Source organism: Hippoglossus stenolepis, chromosome 1 (genome assembly GCF_022539355.2).
Source record: "Hippoglossus stenolepis isolate QCI-W04-F060 chromosome 1, HSTE1.2, whole genome shotgun sequence".
NCBI classification, from domain to species: Eukaryota; Metazoa; Chordata; class Actinopteri; order Pleuronectiformes; family Pleuronectidae; genus Hippoglossus; species Hippoglossus stenolepis.
This window is the reverse complement of record NC_061483.1, coordinates 24,199,032-24,223,067: the sequence shown is the minus strand read 5'-3', so window position 1 is coordinate 24,223,067 and position 24,036 is coordinate 24,199,032. Positions and strand designations below refer to the sequence as shown.

Sequence of the window (24,036 nt, the reverse complement as noted above, 5' to 3'; positions counted from 1 at the left end):
AAACAAAAATGGCAAATAGTGTACGTGTGAGTGACTTCGGGAGATTCAATCAAAAGTGTCTGGAAAGGGCCTGCAGATGTCCTACCTTGTGCTCTGACAGACTGTGTGATCACCACAGGCATCCGCACCTGGCCACCGACAGCGCCCGCTGTCTTGATTCCCTGAGGAAGCGAGGAAATAAATAAATAAATAAATAAACAGAAAACAGAGATTATGTACTTTGCTATAGCTTTTCAAAGGATGAAACAGTTGGAAAATGAGAGCGGAGATTAGAAAGAATGAAATTGCGCGCCTGCTCGAGAACTGCTCCATTTTTCTTCACACAATCTTCAAGGGAAATTGTTCAAGGAGAACCTAACTATTGAGCCCACTTAGAGATCCAAGGACACGCTGGTCAAGAGCCACTTGAGTTTTAACAGTGTGCATATTTTTATTCTACTGTAACATAGGATAGATGGGAGAAGTAGATGCAGAATGAATCAGGGATGATGAATTCGACACTGGCGATCTCTGCACACTGTACTCAGAATGAGATCAATTTAATTGCAGTAGGAGGATGGATGTCTGTCACTGCGTGTGACCTACATTTGTGTGCATTTCCAGATAAGACAAAGGCAATAAGAAGTCAAGACCGCAGTGGAAAAGTAGTTTAGTTGAAGAAGAAGAAGTAGAAGAAGGAGCAGAGGGGGGTGAAGGGGCCGGGCTGGGCTATTAGAGTCACTTCCTTCCTTGGTAGCAGCTACAGGCCGGGCCTCGGGCTCAGCCATCCATTCCTACCAGTTTGCTACTTGCTGCATATTTTTCAGCCTTGTTTTCCATTCCCTGACACATGCTATATTACTGTTCAAGCCACTGAAAAAAAAGACAGAGGCCATTTTTCCCAGAGATCCACTTCAGGGGCCTGTGAGAATGGAAAGGAGAGGGGGGGGAAACACATTCAGCACAGGCAGAGATAGCTAGCACCTGTGGCCAGCCGGCGACACAGTTAACAGAGGGGGGGAAAAAAACGTTTTGGGAATCAGGGGGTAAATGAGAAAAAAAGTGAAACCCACTGCTTGTAACATTTTCCTGCTTTTAAACATTAATCAGAAGAGTGAAATTAAATGCAAGGTGTTTTCTTAAGTACAGCAAACATGTTTTGAATGATTGAAAACATTCGTTACACACTGGTGAGACTGTGCGAGTGTGCGTGATGTTCCAAAAGAACGCTGCTTTTTTAATGAAACTCAGAAAGTATTTGGTCTAAAAAGAGCACGTTCATTCTGAGTAAAGCAGTGTTGGCTCGTGCGGTAAAGTCATTACTCCGATTTCCCACAAAACCCAGGGTGAGAGAAGAGAAGCTTCTGCCACTCAGTGACCCTGCCTATTGAAAGTAATCAAGTATATATGTACAAGTATGTATTGTGTATACATCAAGATTTATCAAACAAACATGTTGGCACAAATATGTGTAAATGCTGTAACATTTAACTGATGTATTTTAACTATTCGGTTGTATCTGTTTATATTCTGCTTTGTGTGGATAACCCCACCTGCACCAAGAAGGTTGTGTTTTTCTCTGTGTTTGTTTTTTTCTTTGTTTGTCTGTCTGTTATTCAGCAGGATTACATAACAACTACTGGACCGATTGGCACAAAACTTGGTGGAAGGATGTGGTGTGAGTTAGAGAGGAAGCCAATCAATTTTGGTGCAGAGACAGATCAGGGGACGGATCTTCAACATCACGAGATGGAACATTCTAATTATATTTTTCAGAAAATAATTCATGGATCTTGGTGAAGAAAATCTGATTTTGAAGAGACTAATATTTGTTATGTTGTCCGTCTTTAAATGCAGTTTATGGACCAAGCATCTGAAGCAGTCTGTGAAAATTCATGAATTAAAATTGAAACATTTAAATGTATCTAAATAGTATGGAATTCATGTATTATAAATGTTAATAAAAATGTCGATAAAATATATTTTTGTTCAGATAATCAAAGCAAACTAGTTTAAATCAACTCGTTTTATCGTACAGAATTAGGAGTAGGCTATAGATGTGTCGGACAAGAGGCAGATGTCGTGTTAAAGATAAACAAACTGAAACATTTTGTTTATCTCCTGTTGGGTAGAGGTACGTACTCCGCTGAGTTCCACTCTACTTTTGTTTTTGTTTCGTTTCGTTTTTGTGTGTAAAGCAATTAATGACTTTTGTTCTTGCTATAAAAATATAATTGTAACCTCTTCATATACAAATAACTGTAATTATGTAATTAAATTTGTACATTTATACACATTGTTACATTGAAGAATGCACGGCTGTGTAGTGGTGTGGCCTAGTTATTACACACCATTCATTCACTGTTGTATCATCAAGTCCATTCATCCCATGTATCATTTAGCCTGAGGACGTTTAACATCCAGTTTCGTGATAACATATATTAAGTCTTTGACCCGAACGTTGTACTAAATGAAGACATGTGCTAATGTCTATTCTTCCTAATAGAATTTTTAAAATGAAAATGTATATTTTCAAATTACAGTTTTATTAGATTTTCAACTTTTTACTGTGTTTGACAACGTAGTCTTACGACAGACTAAAATGAACTGCAGTTACCTTAAATTCATGGTGTCTCATACACCCATGGATATAATATATTAAAAATCCCAATGCAACAGTGGAAAGTGTAATTACAGCAGAAGCTTCAATAATATAACTCAACATTTTCTTTACTTCTGCTACTGTGGTAAGAGCAGATTTTTTTGCCTAATTCAACTAGATGTCTGGTTTCAAACTGTTGATGTGCCAGGGGCGATCATTTACTAATGTTTTGTGTGATAGCTTATGTTGGTGTTGTATTCACGTGTGTGTGTGTGTGTGTGTGTGTGGGTGTGTGTGTGTGTGTGTGTGTGTGTGTGTGTGTGTGTGTGTGTGTGTGTGTGTGTGTGTGTGTGTGTGTGTGTGTGTGTGTGTGTGTGTGTGTGTGCGTGAGACAGAAAGAGAGAGAGATGGAGTTAGAGAGAGTGAGAGAGACCCGAGGCATGTTCTGGACATAGACTGCGGCCGCCACATTGCTTTAAAATTGACCCGGGGCTGACCTAGTTACCTCGCTTCACCCTTTAACAGTTAACAGATAGAGGGAGGGAGGGAGATGAGATGAGAGCGTGTGCGGGGGTAGATACAGTGGGAGAAACTGTTGGAAAGAGATGGAGAGAGAGCAGAGGAGCGGGGGAAAGGAGAGAAAAGGGGGAGAGCAAGGGGAAGAAAAAAGGCTAGAAAGGAAAAATTGAGTGAGAAAGAAAAATAGAGAGGGGGAGATGTAAGGAGGCGCAAAACTGAGAGAACGACAGAGAGAACATGTAAAAGAAGAGACAACCCTCTAGCTCGCCCACCCCTCTGCCTCCACCAGACCACAGTCTGACCTCACTTGACCCACGCCTGTGCAGTGTGTGTGTGGTCACATGCACAAGCACACACACACACACACACACACACACACACACACACCCATGGTCATGTGACCCAGCTGTGAGCTAAGGGAGGCTGCTGAGTGTCTAGTGCTGAACCCTGCAGGTCATCTATCTTTACTTCAGCTGTATGTCCACACTGATGCTAGTTTACAACCTATATGTGATCACAGGTACTATGTGATCTTGCATGTCAAGAATATGAAGGGCAGATGACATGGAATTCAATTAGTGTCTTTTTAAAGTAGAGGATATGGATTTTAAACCCTGAAACAATGTGTGTGGAAGTATTTTAAATGTTCTAGCTGGAAGCATTGGAGCATCAACCAAGACAGCAACTACATTTCCATTACAAGAAGTTTTTCTTCACTTTTGTTTTGTAAAAGAACATATATATCAAATTAGAAAAGTTAAGTAACATGCTTTATAGATATTTATAATAAAGTTGAAGGTAAACTTTGAATATCAAGACTCAATTACATGTCTCTGTCATAAGGGTTTGATAACAGCGTGTGAACTTTGTATTTACGATGTCATTTTTATTAATCATACTTAGCCATAGTCTACATGTAGTGTAGTGTAGTGTGGTGTGGTTTAGTGTAGTGTAGCATAGTGTAGTGTGGTGTGGTGTGGTGTGGTGTGGTGTGGTGTGGTGTAGTTTAGCATAGTGTAGTGTGGTGTAGTGTGGTGTAGTTTAGTGTAGTGTAGTGTAGTGTGGTGTAGTGTGGTGTGGTGTAGTGTAGCGTGGTGTGGTGTGGTGTGGTGTGGTGTGGTGTGGTGTGGTGTAGTTTAGATAGTGTAATGCGGTGTAGTGTAGTGTAGTGTAGTGTAGTGTAGTGTAGTGTAGTGTGGTGTGGTGCAGTGTAGTGTGGTGTGGTGCAGTGTAGTGTGGTGTGGTGTAGTGTAGTGTGGTGTAGCATAGTGTAGTGTGGTGTAGTGTAGTGTGGTGTGGTGTGGTGTAGTGTAGTGTAGCATAGTGTAGTGTGGTGTGGTGTAGTGTAGTGTGGTGTGGTGTACTGTAGCATAGTGTAGTGTGGTGTAGTGTAGTGTGGTGTGGTGTGGTGTAGTGTAGTTTAGCATAGTGTAGTGTGGTGTGGTGTAGTGTAGTGTGGTGTACTGTAGCATAGTGTAGTGTGGTGTGGTGTGGTGTGGTGTAGTTTAGCATAGTGTAGTGTGGTGTGGTGTGGTGTACTGTAGCATAGTGTAGTGTGGTGTAGTGTAGTATGGTGTGGTGTGGTGTTGTGTGATGTAGTGTAGTGTCGTGCAGAGACAGTACAGTTCCTCGTTCAGATACTTCTAATCAGCTGTCAAAGTATGAGCAAGAGGAAATATTTATCATCAAAGTGTTTGACCACCATCTGTTCTGATCAGTGGAGATGTCCCACGCCAGTAGCACAGGACACTGAGCATCTCCAAGGAGTGAACATCTCCAAGGTTTGTCTGTGTCTCATTGAAGTCTTTTTGTTTCTGAAGACGAACCATGAGTCTATGTGGAATCTGCGTTTTCCTCCTGTGTCTGCATGGAGATCTGTCCAGGTTGAATTCTTAATAATCTCAATTAGATGACTGCACATGTTTTTAAGTCCTAAGTGTCCCCTAAAGCTTTTTTTCCTTTTTGGGGGGTAAACTAAGTGAGTTTCCTCAGAGAGTCTGTGAGCTGGGTGTGACTCAAACTCCCTGTTGGCTGTGTGACTCCCAGCCATGGCACAGTGACACTCTCAAGCCGGATAATTCAGCCTTGTGTAAGAAACGTCACGCACACACACACACACACACACACCACCCCTCCCCACAGTTCTGCATCCATCACATTCTAGCACTTCTTCATGAATGTAGGAATATAGTAAGTAAATATCTGTCACATATATTACCTGCCCAGTTTAGCTCGAACTCGCTTCATCCTCACCTTACATACACATCTCTGTGTAAATAACAACTATCTAATAACAGTAAAGTAAATGCGACATATCTAGAGATTTACATCTGTATTATATTTTTTTTAAACAGCACTGGTTCTGGAATAAAAAAATATTTAAAGTAAGTTTAAATACAAACTGTAAATACAATTTGTGTAGTAACTGAGTCTGCAGTTCCAGCTGGTGGCTCCATACATACCATGGCAGCTGCATGTCCGAGGGTCCCGGCGGGCAGCGCGCTGGCACCCGTGGTGGTGCTGACGCTGTTGGGGTGGCGTATGCGGACAGCTGGCCCACTCACAATGGCAGGAGGGACCCCGCAGGGTGCTGGTTTGACTCCCTGCTGCAAGGGCTGGGTCAGGGACTGCTGACTACTCAGCAAAGACAGCCTCAAGGCCGGGAGGCTCTTCTGTTGACAGGCAGATAGAGGCCAGAGTTTATAGTCACAGAGCCAAATAGATATGCATGAGAAAATACCAAATACACAGCTGCAAAAACAAATAGTGCTGTGGTCACTGGCTTAATAATGTTATCACAAAAGCATGGCTGCACACGGCTGAAGAAACACCTGCTGAGACATGTGACGATACCTGTTCCAATTTTTACAAAGTGATCATCCAATTTTAGTAAAAAAAAAACTTGTTTGATTTTATCTCAGGACAAGCATGTGTATTAACATACATGTCCCACAGCTGACCTGATGAGAGGCTGTTGCTTCATATATTTCAGACAGATTTTTTGACGTAAGCGACCTAACATTGCATGACAACATGTGTTTGTGGTCGAGTTGGGCGGTCGGGCGCCTTGATGTGACACTCATCACAGTTTGCTGAAGAAACCTGCTGGCTAGTGACAGAGACTGCTGGGGGGGGCACTGTCACACACAGAAGTCAGAAGTCGCACCAGAGGGGTGTGTGTGTGTGTGTGTGTGTGTGTGTGTGTGTGTGTGTGTGTGTGTGTGTGTGTGTGTGTGTGTGTGTGTGTGTGTGTGTGTGTGTGTGTGTGTGTATCATTCTGCTGTCAGGCCTTGCCATCACTGGCTCTGGTGCCAGGGACAGGACGACTTTAGGGCACCGGTAAATAACTTGAGAGGAGCCTAAGCAGCCAGGATAGGCTATGATGATTTCAGGGGGAACGTTCCGGAGCAGTTCAGGAAACAATTTCAGGGGTCAATGTGGAAAGTAGCTCAGGGTAGGGTTGGGCAATTAACCGAAAATTTGTCGAAACCCACGTTTATACATTTTAATAAATTAATCGTTGATTAATCGTAATCGGGGTAAAATTTTGAAATAATCGTGATATTGATTTGAAGTCATATCGTCCAGCCCTATCTTATGGGTTCAGTAATCAGACAATAGGGCCTTGATTCAGACGATATAAGGCAGGCGTAGGTTATATTGTTAGGTAGGGTGTTTTGGGAGAAGACTAGCCATAACATTCTGTCAGCTTAGGAAGCAGTCTCATATTTGATACAGAGGGAAGTTTAAAAAGAAGAACAGGAACCCCACCTTTAGAAATGGCACCAGGTACGGCTGCGGAGACGACTTGAGCTCTGTCTGCAGCCGGCTGGTGAATTCTTCTGGTTCAATCTTAGCATCCTGTCAGGTGAAGAAGGGTAAAGCGTAAACACCACTTTACAAAAGAGGCCAGAAAGTTAAGTGAAGTAAACCATGGTGAGCTAAACACAGAAAGATGAAATCCCATCACCGGAGGCGATGATCAGCAAGTCAACTCTCATCCTGGCACCAGTCATCAATAATAACTCTGTGATGAAAATTCATGACACAAAAAGGGAGAGTTTTGGAGAGAGTTGCATGCTGCCATCTAGAGGTTTAAAAAATTTAGTGCAATACACTATTAGAGGGACAAATTAGACTTACTTGTGGGAATATTTCAAAGTGCATAAAAAGCTAAGAATAAGAAGAAACACGTCATTCAGATGATCCAGAAATGTTGTCCTATAAAAACATGTCAAGACTATGACAGTTTTTCTCAAACTTTTTCACAAACAATAGCACAACTCCATTCTGTCAACAGGTATCTGAACAGTGTGTGTTTGTTTGTGTGTTGGTTTGTGAAGCTCACCAGCAGGTCCTGAACCAGAGACTTGACGTTCTTGGAAGTCTCAGGGGACGGAGAGTTGTGAGACGCCAGTTTGATTAGTGTGGCCAGGAAATTCTTACACTTCTTTACGTTCTCTTGCATTTCCTGTCAGAAAACAAAAAAAAAAGGATCTACCTTCCATCCAAACATTTTTGTAAAGTGGCTTGACAACTTCCTCGGTGAGATCCTACAGTATTTATTATGTAAACAAAGGATTATATTTTGCGCTGATGTAGGAATTAGAGTGGCTTGTATTAGTCTTGTATTTTCTTAAGTAATACTTAACAGTATTACTATCAGTGCATAGTTATCACTTGTCATTCTGCGCTGTGATCTTTGTAGCCTAATGAGACATGGCACCTGTCCATTCAAACAGCCGGTGGCATCAAACTGTAGCCCCTATGAGATTTCTTGTTTTGTCTGTATGTCTGTCTGCATTATACCTGTATCTATAGCTGTAACTATGGCTGTATCTCTACGTCCCTAAATCTGTGCTTTTATGCTTGCGTCTGTATGTCCATCGGTTGCTAAGCACGTGAATGTATGAACACGTGAATGTATGAATGTGTGGGCATGTGAGAGACTCTTTGTCCATGTCCAGCTGTGTGCGGCGGTGAGGCTGTGGGTCCAGGGCTGAGCTTATGACACAAACAGCTTGCTGGCAGCTGTGACAGTGCCCGTGCCCTTGAGGGTGAAGCGTGGGCGGTCGGGGGAGAGAGAACGGACCTGGGACACGATAGAAGCTCCGGGGGCCGCTGCGATGCCCGTCTGCGGAGGCTGCACTGGCTGAGAGGCAGCCTGGGCCGGGGCCTGGGGGGCCATAACCACGGGGGTCTGCTGCGGAGCCGTCACAGCAATGGCCGGTGCCACGGGGCCCTTCTGCAAGAGCAAAGAAGAGACAGGGAGATAAACAGGACGTGACGCCTCGCTCGCAGCAAGGCCACAGAGAACAGGAGGCAGGCGCCACAGCGCTCCTGTCACATCTGGTGTCCTGACTTCAGTGGACATCGCTTAACAGACAAGGAGGAGGAAGGGGAGGTGGTGACAAGCTGGAGGCTGAGAAAGACAGGAGGCCATCAAAGCTTTTACTGAATAATCATATTACCTGACGAGGGAAACTTCCACCTAACTATGGAGGTTTGACACCAGTGATTCTAAACATTAGCTACATATTGTCTATTTTTATCATAATAATATTCTAGGGAATGAATGACAAGAAAATATCTCACATCCAAAATATAAATTTTGCTCTAGAGAAGAGGTGCCAACAGCAGTCTCTCACTCTGAAGCCCTCATGACCTCTTACCAAATCTCCCAGGGCCTGTTCACACTATTCATAAAATACATCTTACGTGACCGATCATGAAGTGGACAGTTCTAAATACAGGTGTGAGCGCACCCACAACGCACAGAGGATACATCAAGCCACATATGGATGGAGGGCGTGAGGCAGCATGTACGTCCACAGTGCTGTGTTGTGTGGTTCCAAATATATATATATATCTGCACTGAACGGCTGCCTGGCTAGTGTGTGTAAAGCGCTTCAAGACTGAAGCCTGGAGAAGGCACCAAACACCCACAATAATCCTCTTCAAAATGTACACAGTATAGCAGATGCTTTCTGTATAGCAATGATCACTGCTTCCCCACCCATACAAATACAAGCAGGGATATTAAATCTGTGGAGCAACTCAACTGTTCCTCAATGAAATCTGGATACATATCGTCTTGATAGGAAATACTGGATCTGACCATGAGCCTGCAGAGCTTTAGTTCAAGTTCAAGTTAAAATATCATTAACAGCAGTGTCAGTGTACCTGGACATGATTTTCTGATGTATAGTCAGCAGCTCTACTTGTTTTCAACGGGCAGGAATCAGGACTTTTATTATGCCCTTTTTTCTCTGCAAGTTACTGAACATCAATGTCTTTAATTACACTCTAGTATGAAACAGTATGTAACTTCGGCCGTGCAGGATCTCTCAACCAAAACGATAACGAAAGACTTAATTTGATGACTTTATGAAGCAGTGAGGGATCATGGGAGTTGTTGTCTCCACCATTTCTTGTCCCATAATCTTCTTGGGTCGTTTGGATCCGTTGCGTTTGCACTTTACTGGGACAGCTTTGGCAACAGCATGTGAAGCAAATGGCAAATCGTGATCCATTACAAACAGTGAAATGACAAACAGCCGACTGCCTAAGTGGCTCACTGGTGTGTTTTACCTTCGTCATACATTTGCTATGTAAGTTAGAGCAGAGACGGGCAAAGCCATGAGTAAAGTGAATAAGACACAATTAAAAGTCAACGAATATGGAACGTCCTATAATCTTTAAAAAAGTTGGGGATTCCTCTGGGTTTGAACATTGTTGAAAACAAGTCAACAAAATATATAACATACGTCCAGTTGTTTTTAGACATTTTAATGAAGAATCGTTTTATATTATATCTTTTAACTGTTCACTATTTTATCTTTAAAATCAGATAATATATTTAAAAAGGTACTTAAAGAAATAACAATAATTAATCATGATTTCATCTTCAAGTGGTGAGATGTGACATTCAAGAATTTTAAGTCGGAACAGCTTTGTATTCACATTGAGGTCCTATTTAATCTGCTGACACAACAAAAAGACTGAGGGTGTCATTTTAGTGGCACCCAGTTTGGTGTCGGAGACAGAAGACAGAAATAATTGGCATGTAAAGGAACATTTTCTCACTGGGCGGAGCGCAGGACAAGAGGAGGAAGAAGAGGAAGAGGAGGAGGTCTGTAAGGCAGGGCTGGAGGGAGTGGGAGAGGGAGATGGTGCCATCTTGGTCACGGTCACAGGACACTGCCTGGCGGTCTGAGAGGTCACAGGAGACTGCAGGAAAGAGAGAGAGCAACCGAGAGAGAGAGGAAGAAGGCACAGTAAAACAGAGAGCAAAAAGCCATCAAAGAAAGTGGGTAAGCAAGGGAGAATGGGGGGGGGGGGAACACAGGATGTCCAAGGATACAAAGAATGAAAAACAGCAAAGGTGAGACCATGTCTGTTTCAGAGTTGAGCAGAGAAAAGACTATATAGGACAGTGGGAGTGAGAGAGCAGGAAGGAAAGGAGGAGAAGCGTGCCTTGAAGAGAGATGAGGAAAGGTCATGACAGCAGGAAAGAAGACAGGATGTGGCAGCATGTTGGTGATGTTGAAGACTGACACAGAAACATGGCGTGTGGTTTAGTAGCAGTGGGTCACGGTGGCTGTGCTGGAGTCTGATGGGAGGCAGAGTGAGGTCACAATCATGATTTTACTGAGGGTGAAGCCCTGTCACTTGTTTTCCTATTACTGCAAAGTGTAAAATGTGATTAGCTGGAAGACAAAGGGGGAAAAATCACTGTGAATTATTTGACTTCTGGCCACATCCAACCAGTAGGTTTTACCATATAAGAAATTAGGTTATATGGCTCACTGGTGGAACTGGCCACTTCTGTACTGGCTAAAAAGTGCGGCCAACTCTGGGAGTCACTTGATTGATAAAATGCCACTTTTCAAATCGTGATTTTGCATGATTTAACCTGTGAGTATGATCTTATATATATTATCTAATGTGTCAACTGACCAGCTATTAAATGGACTGATTGTTACTCCACTGACTCCTGAGGGCAACACATTCACGACTGTAGGGTTGTGACATTGTTTTAATTTTACTGCCTCTAATCATGTTATTCAAGGTCTCAAGCTTTTTCTATAAAATACTGTAGAGACAAAGGATGATTAGTTTGTACAGGTTAAATAAAGTTTATGTTTCTGAGTAAGCCATTTTCTAGTGTGCATTTTTATTGAAACATCATAATACAATTAAATAAGCATAATAAATAGTCTGAAAAGACTCACTTCTATCCAGACATACGGTATGCACTGTATGTATTTATACACGTATTATTCCTGATACTGCCTGACTGGAGCAAAGACAAGTATTGTAAAATGAGGCCCATCGATTACAGTAAATTACAAGGTCGAACACTATTTATTGTAGACTAGTTGAACCATTAGAAGGTGATAAAGTCCCTAATTTAGCACTTTATTGAACATAAATATATAGTTATTGTGTGCATATCAGGACAGGCCACCACTGCACATTCTTATCCAGCAATATTTGACATTTTATCAAGGAGAATCCCCTACCTAATAATAATAATCATAATAATCATAATAATAATGTCTTCTATAGCACTAATCTAAACAAGGTTACAAAGTGCTTTACAAAACACATCGTAATAATAACACAGAAAAAAACAAGGCAAAGCAAAAATAAGAAAGTTATAACCTGATGTATGAATAACACATAATAATAACCACTGGTGTGAATCTGAAAACCATCTGTCATGTGGTTTGATAAAACAGGTTCAGGCTGTCACCTCACAGAACAACACATTAACACATATGGCAGAGACATTTAGTACAAACACATCGTGCATGAGAAAGAATAAATCACTGTAACTGTGCAAGTAATGGGACAGATAGTTTTCTGTATTGTATTCCTAACACTTTACTCCACAAGTGGGAGCTTTCAATGTTGATATTCATCTATAATCTGAGGATATTTACACCAGTATTTTCGGCCCATTATTATCAAATAATTCCTGGACAGATGTGATTTATCTAATTTGCAGTTCATGCACAACTTGACAAGGTGTCTAATGTCCTGTAACATAGTAATAATGCAAAGTAGTACTGTAGTAGTATTGTTCATCGATCAGTTCAGAGCATAGTGTGGAAATACTGGTTCTCAGATATTAGGTGTAATCTGTGCACAAACTTAAAGTAAACAGTATTGTCTTTCTCTGAGACGTCAGGTAGACAGTGAGAGTTGTCATTACTTATTGTATCAGCATGTACAGTAAAAGGTAAGAGAGCAAATGGGGGGGGGGGCAAGACCATGAGTGCCAACTGCTACAAAGCCACACTGTTACCCAGGGTTTCATCTCGCACACACACACAGACTGACACACCCACGCACACAAACACAGATACATACTTCCTGGCTGATATCCCGTCTATTGGCCAAGACAAACCAAGAGGGCCTCTACCCCGACCTCTGGCATTGAGCCGTCTATTCACAGACAAGCCAAAAAAACTGTCACACACGCACATGAAAAATTGCACAAATGGAAAACACACAGACAGACACACAACCCTACCAAGGACAGGAGGATGGAGGCAATGAGACAAAAAATAAGAAAAGAAACAGACGGAGGGAGCTCCCCCCTCCTCCAAAAGTTTTGTAGAATCCAAAAGAATGTTGCTGTGCACTGAGGAGTTGGGAGGAAGTGGGTGTATAAGGGATGAGGGTGGAGGGGGTAATGGGGGGGTTAGAGCCACGGGGTGCATCCAACCGCCAGCGTTGCCTTTCTCACCCTCTCACACACACACACACAGACAGACACACACAAACACACTGACGAACCAAAGCCTTGTTAGCTTTTTTAAATAATCAGGCAGTTGGATGATGAATGATTTAACAGGTATGGAAGGAAGGAAGCTCAGGATGCCTTCCGTTTCTCCCCTCAGGGTCATGGGAAGAGTGACAGGCCGACAGAGGGGTTGAGCTCTGGGAATAAACACCATTCCCTTTCATTTCCCTGCTACTGCTTTTCCTGTCGAGACGGCAACGCCGCAGCCCGCTAATTTGTCATCAGCGTGACTTGTGAGAAGGCGATGACAATCTGCGAGTCTCTTTTGAGAGGGGTTCATATCAGGATGGAAACAGGTTGTCTGGCTTTGAGCGCTGCGGCGGGAGGGGGCGTTGTTGTGTAACTGGTGGGGACTAGGATCAGGGAAGCTGGTGGGCTACAGTGGAGTCTGAGCGACTATGGACTGTCTGAGAACCAGACTGGTAACATTTACACCTGAGTTTTTATACTATGGAAGAATCAAAGTAACTCAAAGAAAAACAAAATTCCTTAAATAGCAAAAGCTTGATTTTGGATCTGAAAAGCAGTATTACATAGCAGAGAGTACTGCTAACTACTATTACTACTACTACTACTACTAACAGGGTATACACACTATCATATCATGTTTACTAGATGACGATACACACTAATCCAGTACACACTGTCATATATTATACCATTATGTAGGCTGTAATTCTTGGACATATATCATTAGATCTAGATTATTTTATTTCAGCTTAACTCAGCTCTTCTACTCTTTGTACATTCACAAATACTGTTTCTAATAGATATGACAGTTTATATAATACAGAGCTAAAGTCTGGCCAAATTGAAAAAGACAGTAAATGCTTCCCTCTAGTGTCAGGCATTTGTCATTGCAGTAAGTAATGAGACAAACGGGCGCTTCTTCACTTTCTTACTCCAAACTCCAGATCAAACATTTGTGCTGACAGAAGTTAACGTTTGAGATCTTTGAATGAATAACAGGCCTCTGTCTCAAGCTATTACTGGGTTTTTTGTCTTCCATATTCTGACCACATGACTCAGTGTTGTTTACAAGCAGCTTGAATAATATTACTTATGAGCAGAAACTTTGTTTCCTCCTTTCCTTATGCATGAGCTGAAGTTTTAATAAATTATCTGACTCATGTTGAGTTGTTTGCATAGGAAATGCAACTAAAATATGTGTATTTTCCACACAGGAAGATGATACTTTGTGATTGATTACTGTAGATGATGACAGGACAGTAATTGAAAGTCTATATCAGACTTTCTCCTAGGTCACTCTTGGCCTTTCCAAACCAAATTTGACTTTCAAAATACTGGGAATTGGGATTTTGAGGGAGAGTTGTGTGCTTTTTCTGTAACTTACATTTTTAATTATATAATCGATTAATAGTTTCCCATCTCTTTAATGCTTAACTTTCCAAGGTTTTCTTTGCCTTCTGTGATTATGAAGTAAATATGTTTTGGTTTGGTCTTTGGGAAATTGCAATGGGCTTTCTTTACGATATTTATGGTCAAATTAGTCAAGAAATTAATCAGTGAAAATAATCATTAGCTGCATCTCTACCTGACATAGTCTCCCCTGTCCCACTGTTGGGAACAGAATAACATCACTGAATCCTAATTCTCAATATTGTAAACAGGATTTTATATATTTATTTATTTGCTTTCCACTTCTGGTTAGCTGCTTTATTAAAACTCAAAATTATTTTATTTCAAAGATATATATCAGATCCAGTATATTAAGGCCACTAAAAGGGAGATACAAATCTGAGATTTCCAGAACAAAGTCATAATACTACAAGGGAAAAAGTTGTAAAGCTGCAACAATAAAGTTTTAGTGTTGCGTAAAAAAAGTCGTAAATTTACAGAAATAAAGTTGTATTATAAAGAGAATAAAGTTGTACTGATGTAAGAGAAAAGTTGTAAAGTCAGAGAAAAAAGTTGTAATTTTACAAGAATCAAGTAATATTACATGGATAAGGATGTAAATTTACAAGAATAAAGTCATACTATTATGATTAGTATATACTATATACTGCTCCTGTTGTGTCATCCAAGTGTCCGGAAGCCCCGACATTCAAATTTGACTCGAAACGGTGTCATTTACAACATGTTTTTGGCCTAAATGTCCACTACCGGAAGTAGTGATGCTAACAAGTACCCCGCCCGTGCCCTTGGGTGAGAGCTTGTGTGCAGTGTGTGCCTCCGAACGTGAATGTGGCTCCAGAGGAGGATATCAGAGGACATTTAGGCTAAAAACACGGTGTAAATGACGCCGGTTCGAGTCGAATATGAATGTTGGGGCTAACTGCCATGTAAGTGGAGAATATCAGAAGATCCACCTGTCGCCTGCATTAAAATGAGTAATATGAAGGATCTTGTTGAGTTATACTTTTGTATCATGAGCATCACATAAGTCATGTACATTTTGACCCCTTTGCTGAAAAATACATTAATAAATCAGAAAAAAAACTATTTTATTCTTTTTTTTTTCATCCATCAACTGCACAATGTTCAAACTGACACTTTTACACTCAAGCTCACCGTTACCATACTTCATAATGTAATCATCACATGCACCTGAGATTGTATGACTTCTATTACTGTGAAGTGCCTTCTTCGATAAAACCATGGTGAACTTTTGAACCCTGCTGATATGTCTGCACTGGATGCTCTGAGATCAATAAGGGAGACACTATAGTGGTGGAAGGTTTGGTTTGTTAGTGCTCCTCTTGCACTGTAATGTCAACACCATTTCAGTTACTTACAGAGAAACTATGGGGGGGGGGGGCACCTGTCTGGTAGTCTTATTATCTAAATCAATTAAGGTGTGGGACCACAGACCATCAGCACCCGCTCACATTTACCATGACGGATGTATCCACAGGTGATAATAAGTAAATTCCAATTAATGTTTCAGTAGCTCATTAAATTTTGATGAGCGTGCCCCATGGAGTCATTAAAAGGCCCGAGACACTAATTCACCTATTAATCTCAGTTTAATCTATACATAAAATAATCAAGACTATTCATTTGTTATAATTACACAGTTAAACATATCAATCACATCCCAATTAGGGTCTAAAACTAAGCTATTCGTTTAATGGGGTCCTGCGTGCCCAACATCAACTGTACAAATCCAGTTGATCAGATCAGATTTCTCCAGTTTCATCAGTCTGGTTAGTTTTCTGAAGCACAATTTAAAAACATTTGTGTCCTGTGTCATAGATACTCTCACAGTCATGATTTCCACAAACAAGCGGGTCCGAGGCTAAAGCCCCCTCGACTGCCAGATCTATTAATGACAAGAACTGGAAACTTCTACGTCATTACTTTAAGATAATGAGATGCCTGAAACTACTTGTGAATTGAGAAAGTAACATGTGCTTGTCTAAGAAATGTCACTCTATTAAGTTTTGTTGTATTTAAGTAGAATATTTTGTTGTAAAAACCCACCTTCTGCACTGAGCTCACACAGGGCAGTGATTCCTCAGCGGGGGATGTCCCGTTCTAAGAGCAGCATCTTACCAAAGGGTCATGACCGACAGGAGTAGCCTTAAAAGCTGATGTGCTTTTCACTGGTGTAGAACAGTGGGCTGTTGGGACCAGCACTGGTTTACAGGTGCAGTGGAGACAAAAGATTTTGTATCTATAATTATTTTCTTTTTCATTTGACTTGGCAAAACATTTGCCACATTGCAATTTGAAAGCTGTGAAATTGTTCCAAAAGACAGGTGCATCTTATTTTGCAAAGTAAGAGCAAAACTTTGCTGCTATAAAATAATGTGATCTCACTCTCATATACTGAAACAAACATATTTTGATTTATTAATATTGATTAACTAAATCTGACAGAATGTTGTATTGATAAATTAGGGCTGGGCAATAATAATGTAAATAATTAACGTAATAAAATTTTCATCATGGCAATTTAACAAAAGTCCAATGTATATATTGATTATATGATTAACGCATTGTTTAGGCATAGTGAGGATGTATAACACATAGTTGAATCTACCTCAAATTTGTAGGTGTCTGTCATTCTCTGCTCATAAAGAAGAGTTTAAAAGCACAAGCTTCACTCAGGAACAAAAATCTGTCTTTAAACTTAAAAGAAATAATAATGTGACATTTATTCTTGTAATTGTTGATATTGACAGATATGAAATATATATTTTCATCTTGAAATAATTTTTTAAGCCATATCATCCAGCCCTAGTTCAATTTAAGAGATGTACTTTTTCACCTGTTATTCATCTGGTGTGGGATTATACCTCATTTCAGCACCAGGAGCTGTTCACAGTCTTATCTGTGCGATCGAACTTTTTCCGTTGCACTGCAAACTGACTCTACCCCAATTATAAACCTTAAATATAACATCCTGTCCCACAACAGTCTTGTTTTCTGAGTGATGCTGTTTCTCATACATGCTCCTTCTGGGCCACTTTATTTAGCAGCAAAAAGTCTCTTTTTACTGTCATGCTGAAGATACACAGATGTATGCCTCCTTCCCTGTCTGACATTCACTAGCAACATCTGGACCTGGTAAATATTCTTTTACTTGGGGCTTCCAGAAAAAAGTTATCGTCAAACTAAACTATTCGGCATCCAATACGACTTACACCTTTACAGATGTCTGTAAGTTACAGGTTCTCATCACAGTAACATGTTATTAATACATATGGAGAAATGCATGTAGTCTATATATTTAGGAGCAGTGAGCTACTACAACACAGTGTCCAACTTCGATTTAAAGCCAGTGTCTTTTTTTAAGGACTCCACATAAGAGCCCCAAGACCTTATTGTCAGGAGATAGAGCTATAGCCGCTGTACCGAGTAACTAAATCATAGATATAAAATGTATCTGACTCTATATTTAGGAACAGAGCATACAACTAGAGAGGAGGGAAACTAAGACTGTGAGATATTCCTCTTAAAAGACAACCACTTCCTTTCAAGGTTTTCTGGTGGCTAAACAAAGAGAGGTGGCATAAATATTACTGGTTTAATAGATCTGTCACACATCCCTTGAGCCAGTCCACAGGATCTGCGCTGACCTGTGTCTTTCATTAAATTGCAATGGCTACATAAAACTTCTATGTGCTCTGCCAAACAGGCTCCTGTCCCCGAAGTTTGTGCTGCATATAAAATGTGTGGAATTATCAAATGTTGATATGAAATTGATATCAAATCATAATTTTGACGCTTTAAGAAGTGGCCTGGGCAATAGACTGATCTCGGAAATAATCTCAAATCTTTTTTTTTTACAAATGTTGCTGTCCTGCAATGTTGCTACACAACAAGCAGCAAAACAATTGATCCAAAGATCAGCCAGAGATTTCTTACTTAAAAAAATTAGTAAGGGAAAATAAGGTAACATCTAATTCACGTAACATGCAAAGAAGACGGTAGCATCCAACATGAAAATCAATACCTTATTACTTCTTTGGAAAACTTGTAATGTTTACAACATACAGAACCAGTTGATCTGTACATACTCTCATGGTGTATACGTTTAAGGTGTTCCCAATATATATTCTCCTTATTTCTTTTCACATGCTATTGTTCAGTAAAGTCCAGACCATCCACCACCATGATTTAACTGTTTTTGTACCATTATTTAACTTATTTGTTCAGTTATTTGTTGTCCTCATCCCTTTGGCTGTATGTCTATTTCTATGTAAGTATACTGAGGGCAATGTAAAACCGGAGTCAAATTCCTTGTGCGTACACATACTTGGCCAATAAAGCCAATTCTGATCCTGATTAAATCTCTGCAAAGGAATGTTTGAGAAGTGAAGCCCTTTGTGTGATGTGCACATACACAGACAAATCGGAAGATCCATCTTCTATTGTGCTTGGAAACTAAAATTAAACACAACCAGTTATTCTGTAAATTATAATACATGCAGAATCCAGGTATACCATGAAACACAACCAGATTCTGTAGGTATTTAAATACCACAAATCCTTAACCTGTCTCACATTTCTTCCTCCTGTCTTTGTCTAGCTGTACAGAAACATTATATGAGCAGGATTACTGTGTGTAACGGTCGTGCTAATGTCAATCTGCAGGTTAAGGCAACCGTGTGAGTCTCACCTGTGGAGTCGTGACTCTGAAGGATGTTCCCGTGGTGGGGGTCGCAGGTCGAGGAGAGATGTTGTTCTGGGCCTGGGCCTGAGCTTGAGCCTGAGCTTGAGCCAAAGCCTGCTGAGGAACCATGACCAGCTGGCCCAGCTCTGTGCGCACCAACACCATTCCTGAACAACAACAGGGAACATAACATTCATTAGCTGTTTCGGATATGGTTGAAACTCGGGTATCTTGCACGGACAAAATCCTCTTCATAAGGCAGGTTTGACAATTTTAAACTGACAAGTTAAAATGGAAAACACCAACTAGAAACTCTTCATCAGGTTATATTCTGTGCATTGGAATTGGATGGTGACTGATGTTGGGCCCTTGCCTGCTTACATCTGACTGGTTGGAAAGGATCTGTTAAAATAGTTCTACAACACAGCTCAATCATTCCTAGACCCACATGTAACCAGTTTTAAATCGGTACATCAGGAAATAATAAACTGCAGTTAACCACCGAAGAACCACATTTTAACCATAAGTGAAACACACAGAACCACAAGTTAAACTGACGACAAAACAACAATCTGAGGGGTTTTATTTGTTGTGGGAGGCCATGGTTTAAGGTGTGAGATCACACTCATTGTGATATATAACATACTTCATGTGTGATATTCTGCTTTGAATCAGGCAAACTGGACTTGAAACATGGCTTTTTTTTCGTGCTCACTGCATTTAAAATGTGAAAAACACTCGAGTTTATATGTATATATAAAACATCTATCAGGGCATGTATCATGGCTTATTCAGTTGAACTAAAACAGTGCTTACAATTTGATTACATAATATTAACCCCCCAAGAGAGGAACAGGACCTTGTTGCAAGTCAGACTACTGTAGAGAAAACAGTCTGAGGTCCAGACATTTGATTGAAGCTGTGATAATGAGATAAAGACACACGATACACAGGGTCCTTGCTCTTTCTAAAAGGCTCCAATTGAAATTACAACAGCGCCATTTTTCGTCAAATAGCTTTTATAGGATCCTAACAAAACGTTTTATTACACATTTTTTAATCTTTACAGGAAGGGAAAAAGATATGAGTTAGGTCAGTAGAAAGACTCATAGCACATTCTGACAAATGTCTTGACTTTCTGACTGAACAGTCAATCCTGATGTGAGATTAATCAGAAGAGAGTGTGTAGGTTCTAACTGCATTAAGGAATATAAGCTGTGTGGCAAATATGGCAGCTAAATGTAGGATACCCAATGGCTGCAGCGTATGGCTCAAGACTGCATGATAAATTCCCACCCTGAGAAAAAAATTGAAAAAATACAGTTCCAGTGCTTTATTTGGTCAACCATAAATGTTTAAAGAACTTTGATACACTTCATAGACTTGGAACTATATATAAATCTAAATGTACTGAGAAATACAGTGATTTAAGTAAAAAATCTGTCCCCCTCTTCAGATCTGCCACTTTGTACAACTCCTGGCACGTCATGCTCATCACAGTACATACTTAAATATCTGTATGTGCAACAGGTGCACATCTCCACCTCCACTAGGGAAGTGATGTTTTCACCCTGTTGGTTTGTCAGGTGGTTTATTTTATTTTTTTATTACACTTTTTTACTATGTTTTATGACAAATAAATATGTTTTATGACGAATAAATCATTTCGGATATCAGACCATTTCCTATTTCTTTTATAATTCTAATATAAGTACTAGACAATCATGTGTGAGGTTGCTCAGCCTTTCCTGAGCCATGCACTCCTCCCAGTACCACTCTGGTTAATGTGTTTCTACTGATGTAAAAACACATTGCTCTACATGTTTTGTACCTGGCTAATGAGAGGATTCGGGTTGGTTACTCTTATTCAGAATAGCACACATGTCTGCAACTTTGGTGACATTCAACAAACTATGCTGCAGATGAAAATGCTTCTAAGTGCCTGCTTGTATATGTGCACTTTGTTGGTAGTATGTGGTGTCCTGTAAAATCATTGAGCTAAAAGTGACAGCATGGACACATTACAGTTTGTTTCCTGCAGTCACAGAGTTCAGCATCCGTTACTAAAAATGTAAAACTAAAAATTCCATTTGACACTGTTTTTTGGGAACTTCGTGTAGGTTTTGTCATTTTTGTTATTGAGTATGTGGCTTCCTGTCATGTTTTGGGGCTGTCAAGCATGCTTGCTGTGAGTTTTAGACTTTGTGCAGCTCCGTTGATACATCATAGCACCGACACTGCTGGGTGAAGTGTTTGATTCTCCCTGGGACCACCCATGGTGAAACTCACAGTAAAGCTACTTTGAATAAATGCATATATCAAAAGGCCATATTTCACCTCGGGAGCAGGCACCAGGATAACTTGGAGAGGGAATGTTTGCCTGGCACATCCACACAAACGTCAGAAACCAGTATGTCATTCAAACAAACACACAAACCCATCACACTGAAGACAGGTAGGTCTGACAACTACGGTGCAACAGTTGATGTTCTAACAACAGCTCCTTGTTCCTGCACGCCTGCGCCTCCTGCAAACCTTACCCGGTGGGATGGTAAACCCGGGGGGCAGCTGAATGGTCGTCTGCTGCTGAGGTGGTCTGACAATCAGCTGGGGGGCTACAATCCTCTGGGGTGCTGTGAGTCCAGGACGGGGTTGAAACTGTGCGGGGGTGGCCACAGCGGGTGCAGGTGAGGGGGCAGTGGGTCTAACCATGCAAACAGTGGTGGTGGTGGTGGTCACCGATGTAGTCTGACCAGTGCCACATGCAGAACTGGTTGCCACCCCTGTGACACAAGCAGGGGCTGTGGCAGAGCTCAGAGGCGGCTTTACTGTTGTGGCTGTTGTATCTGCTGCTGTGGTGGTGGTGGTGGTTGTTGTTGTTGTTGGCGTGACAACAGAAGGTGCAGAGGGAACGGAGTTTATTACAGAGTTCACACTGACAGGCTGGCTTGACATTACAATTTTGGACTGACAATCGTCTGCTTTGGAAGCCCCAGTGTCTGTGATCGTTTTGCTGTGGTTCTCCTGTGCAGCTGAGCAGGTGGCGGCTCCTGTGCGGGTGCCCTGCTGGACCAAGGCAGAGACGCTGGTCCCGTTTCCGTTCTGGGCGATACTGGCCACGATGTGACTGGGGAGTCTGTGCAGGGCGATGGTGGGCGTCCCCCGGTCCAGGGCTATAGCGGACTGACCCTCGGGCAGGCTGGCGTTAGACACCGTGAAAGTGGAAGTGTTGATAGCGGCTGTCAGCGGCCGAGTGGAGGGGTTCGGTGGACTTGAATCCACCGGGCTGACGGTCTCTCCACCCACCGTGTTGCTGTTCCTCCGCGTCGTCACAGCGGCGCCGTTGAAACTCTTTATCCGAGCCGCGGCGCTCCTCCGCGGCGTGGTGAAGCGTTTTCTCGCCGGGCTGGCTTCCGTGGACGGCTCACCTGTGCCCGGGGAGCCCTTGCAGCCGCGGCTGGTGGCGGGGGTGGTGCTGATGCTGGCGGGCGGAGACGCCAAAGTTGACACGCCAGGAGCCGTCAGTGTTGTGATGGATGCTCCATGTGATTGCGAGCCGCTGCTGCCCGCTGCGCTCACACTGGCAGCCGAGGAGTTGGTGGTGGCGGACTCGCGGACAGACGGGGAGCAGCCCAGAGAAGCGGCTGTGACACTTTTATCCGGACTCGCGTCTTTGGAGTTGATCTCCGGGCGCATCTCGGGTTTATTACGCCGTCCTTGTTGTTGTTGTTCCAGTGTTGTGGTGCCCACTGGAGCTGGTAGCGGTTTTCCTAAGAGATGGTTAGCGGGGGTCTCGGAGCCAGCGCCTCCGTTCTCGTCCGTCTTGGCCGCGGGGTTCGTTTGGCCGGTGAGCTGCGACTCCAGCGAGCCCACCAGGTCGCTCACAGCTTTCTCGTCCACCTCTGAAAAGAGCATATCTTCCAGGGGGTCGGAGGCGCCCGCCATCTCTGATCACAGATAGCCTTCTTATTTTTTTATTTTTTTACAGTGCGCCTGCGTGTTACTAGGCATTGTGGGAATGACTGTGACGTCATTAGATGAGGAGGGGCGGGTACCCCATCGATGTATCGTCCATCATATTTTTCAAGTCAAATTTAATTTAAACAAAACACCTAATACTAGTGTAATAACCATGTCATTTCAGAATCATCCCAAACTAACACGTTAGATGTCAGCATCTCATAGTTTATAGATACAAAACTATGATGTTCAATTTGTTGGAGACATTGTGTGTATATATCTAATTTTCCGCATCTTTTTTTACATGCACAACACATAGAAGAATACAAACGACTATAACATATATCAAACATATCAGACAAGAGAGTAAAAGAAAAGAAAATGTAATCTAAATATACAGACACAACAATCATAAGTCAGACAATTTAAAAGTTAAATTAATATAAAAGGTAATTAAATAAAATGTGAAGGAAATCTAATTTCAAATAATCTTCAAAGAGTCTAAATTAAATGACAATTCTTTCAAAATATGTTTTACTACAAACGTTCATGAACTAGACTGAAAATAAAAATGAGTCGAAAACATCTATTATCTACATGTTTCATCCACAAAGGTGCAACAAAAAATTTAAATATGTACACGCAATGAGAAAAAAGAATGAATATAGTGGGAGGGAGATGTTTGCATCAATATATGGTTTAATTTAAATTATATAATTACTAAGTATTCTCCCCTAAGTTTAATAGGTCATAGTGGGTTTTTTGAAATGTCAATGTTTTTTCATATAAGCATGTATTCTCCACTTTGTAGTAACCGAACGTGTGAAGATTTTATCCAGTGCCACTTGATTCATTGGCTCATTTTCGTCCTTTTAAAAAACAAACGTAAAGATTTATAATATTAATTATCATTATTATTTAAACTTTTTGTTGGTAGTGTTGTTTTTACTAAAGCAATCCTTTTCATTTAAGAGCTCCGGGAGAAGAGTCCACCTCTGAAGAATGCCAACCGTACCTGGCTGCAGACAAGATGGCGGACCTCCGGACTCCACGACCGCATGCGCAATAGACCATAAT

The 24,036-nt window shown here is 41.4% G+C and overlaps 1 protein-coding gene across 2 annotated transcripts in view; it reads right to left on the bottom strand.

Annotated features, from left to right (window-relative positions):
- LOC118106253 (transcription initiation factor TFIID subunit 4) overlaps nt 1-22,966 on the bottom strand; it is a 90,066-nt gene extending 67,100 nt beyond the window's left edge. The window contains exons 1-8 of one of the 2 annotated variants that reach the window (XM_035154652.2): nt 21,540-22,966; nt 19,006-19,166; nt 10,187-10,330; nt 8,193-8,345; nt 7,449-7,571; nt 6,872-6,961; nt 5,563-5,772; nt 86-161 (exon numbers count right to left, since the gene is read on the bottom strand). In XM_035154652.2, the coding sequence (XP_035010543.2) occupies nt 86-161; nt 5,563-5,772; nt 6,872-6,961; nt 7,449-7,571; nt 8,193-8,345; nt 10,187-10,330; nt 19,006-19,166; nt 21,540-22,944 (2,362 nt within the window). In that variant the 5' untranslated portion in view covers nt 22,945-22,966. The remainder of the gene's footprint in view (nt 1-85; nt 162-5,562; nt 5,773-6,871; nt 6,962-7,448; nt 7,572-8,192; nt 8,346-10,186; nt 10,331-19,005; nt 19,167-21,539) is intronic. The other variant, XM_035154662.2, reaches the window with a different exon arrangement.
- Between the last annotated feature and the right edge of the window lie 1,070 nt (nt 22,967-24,036).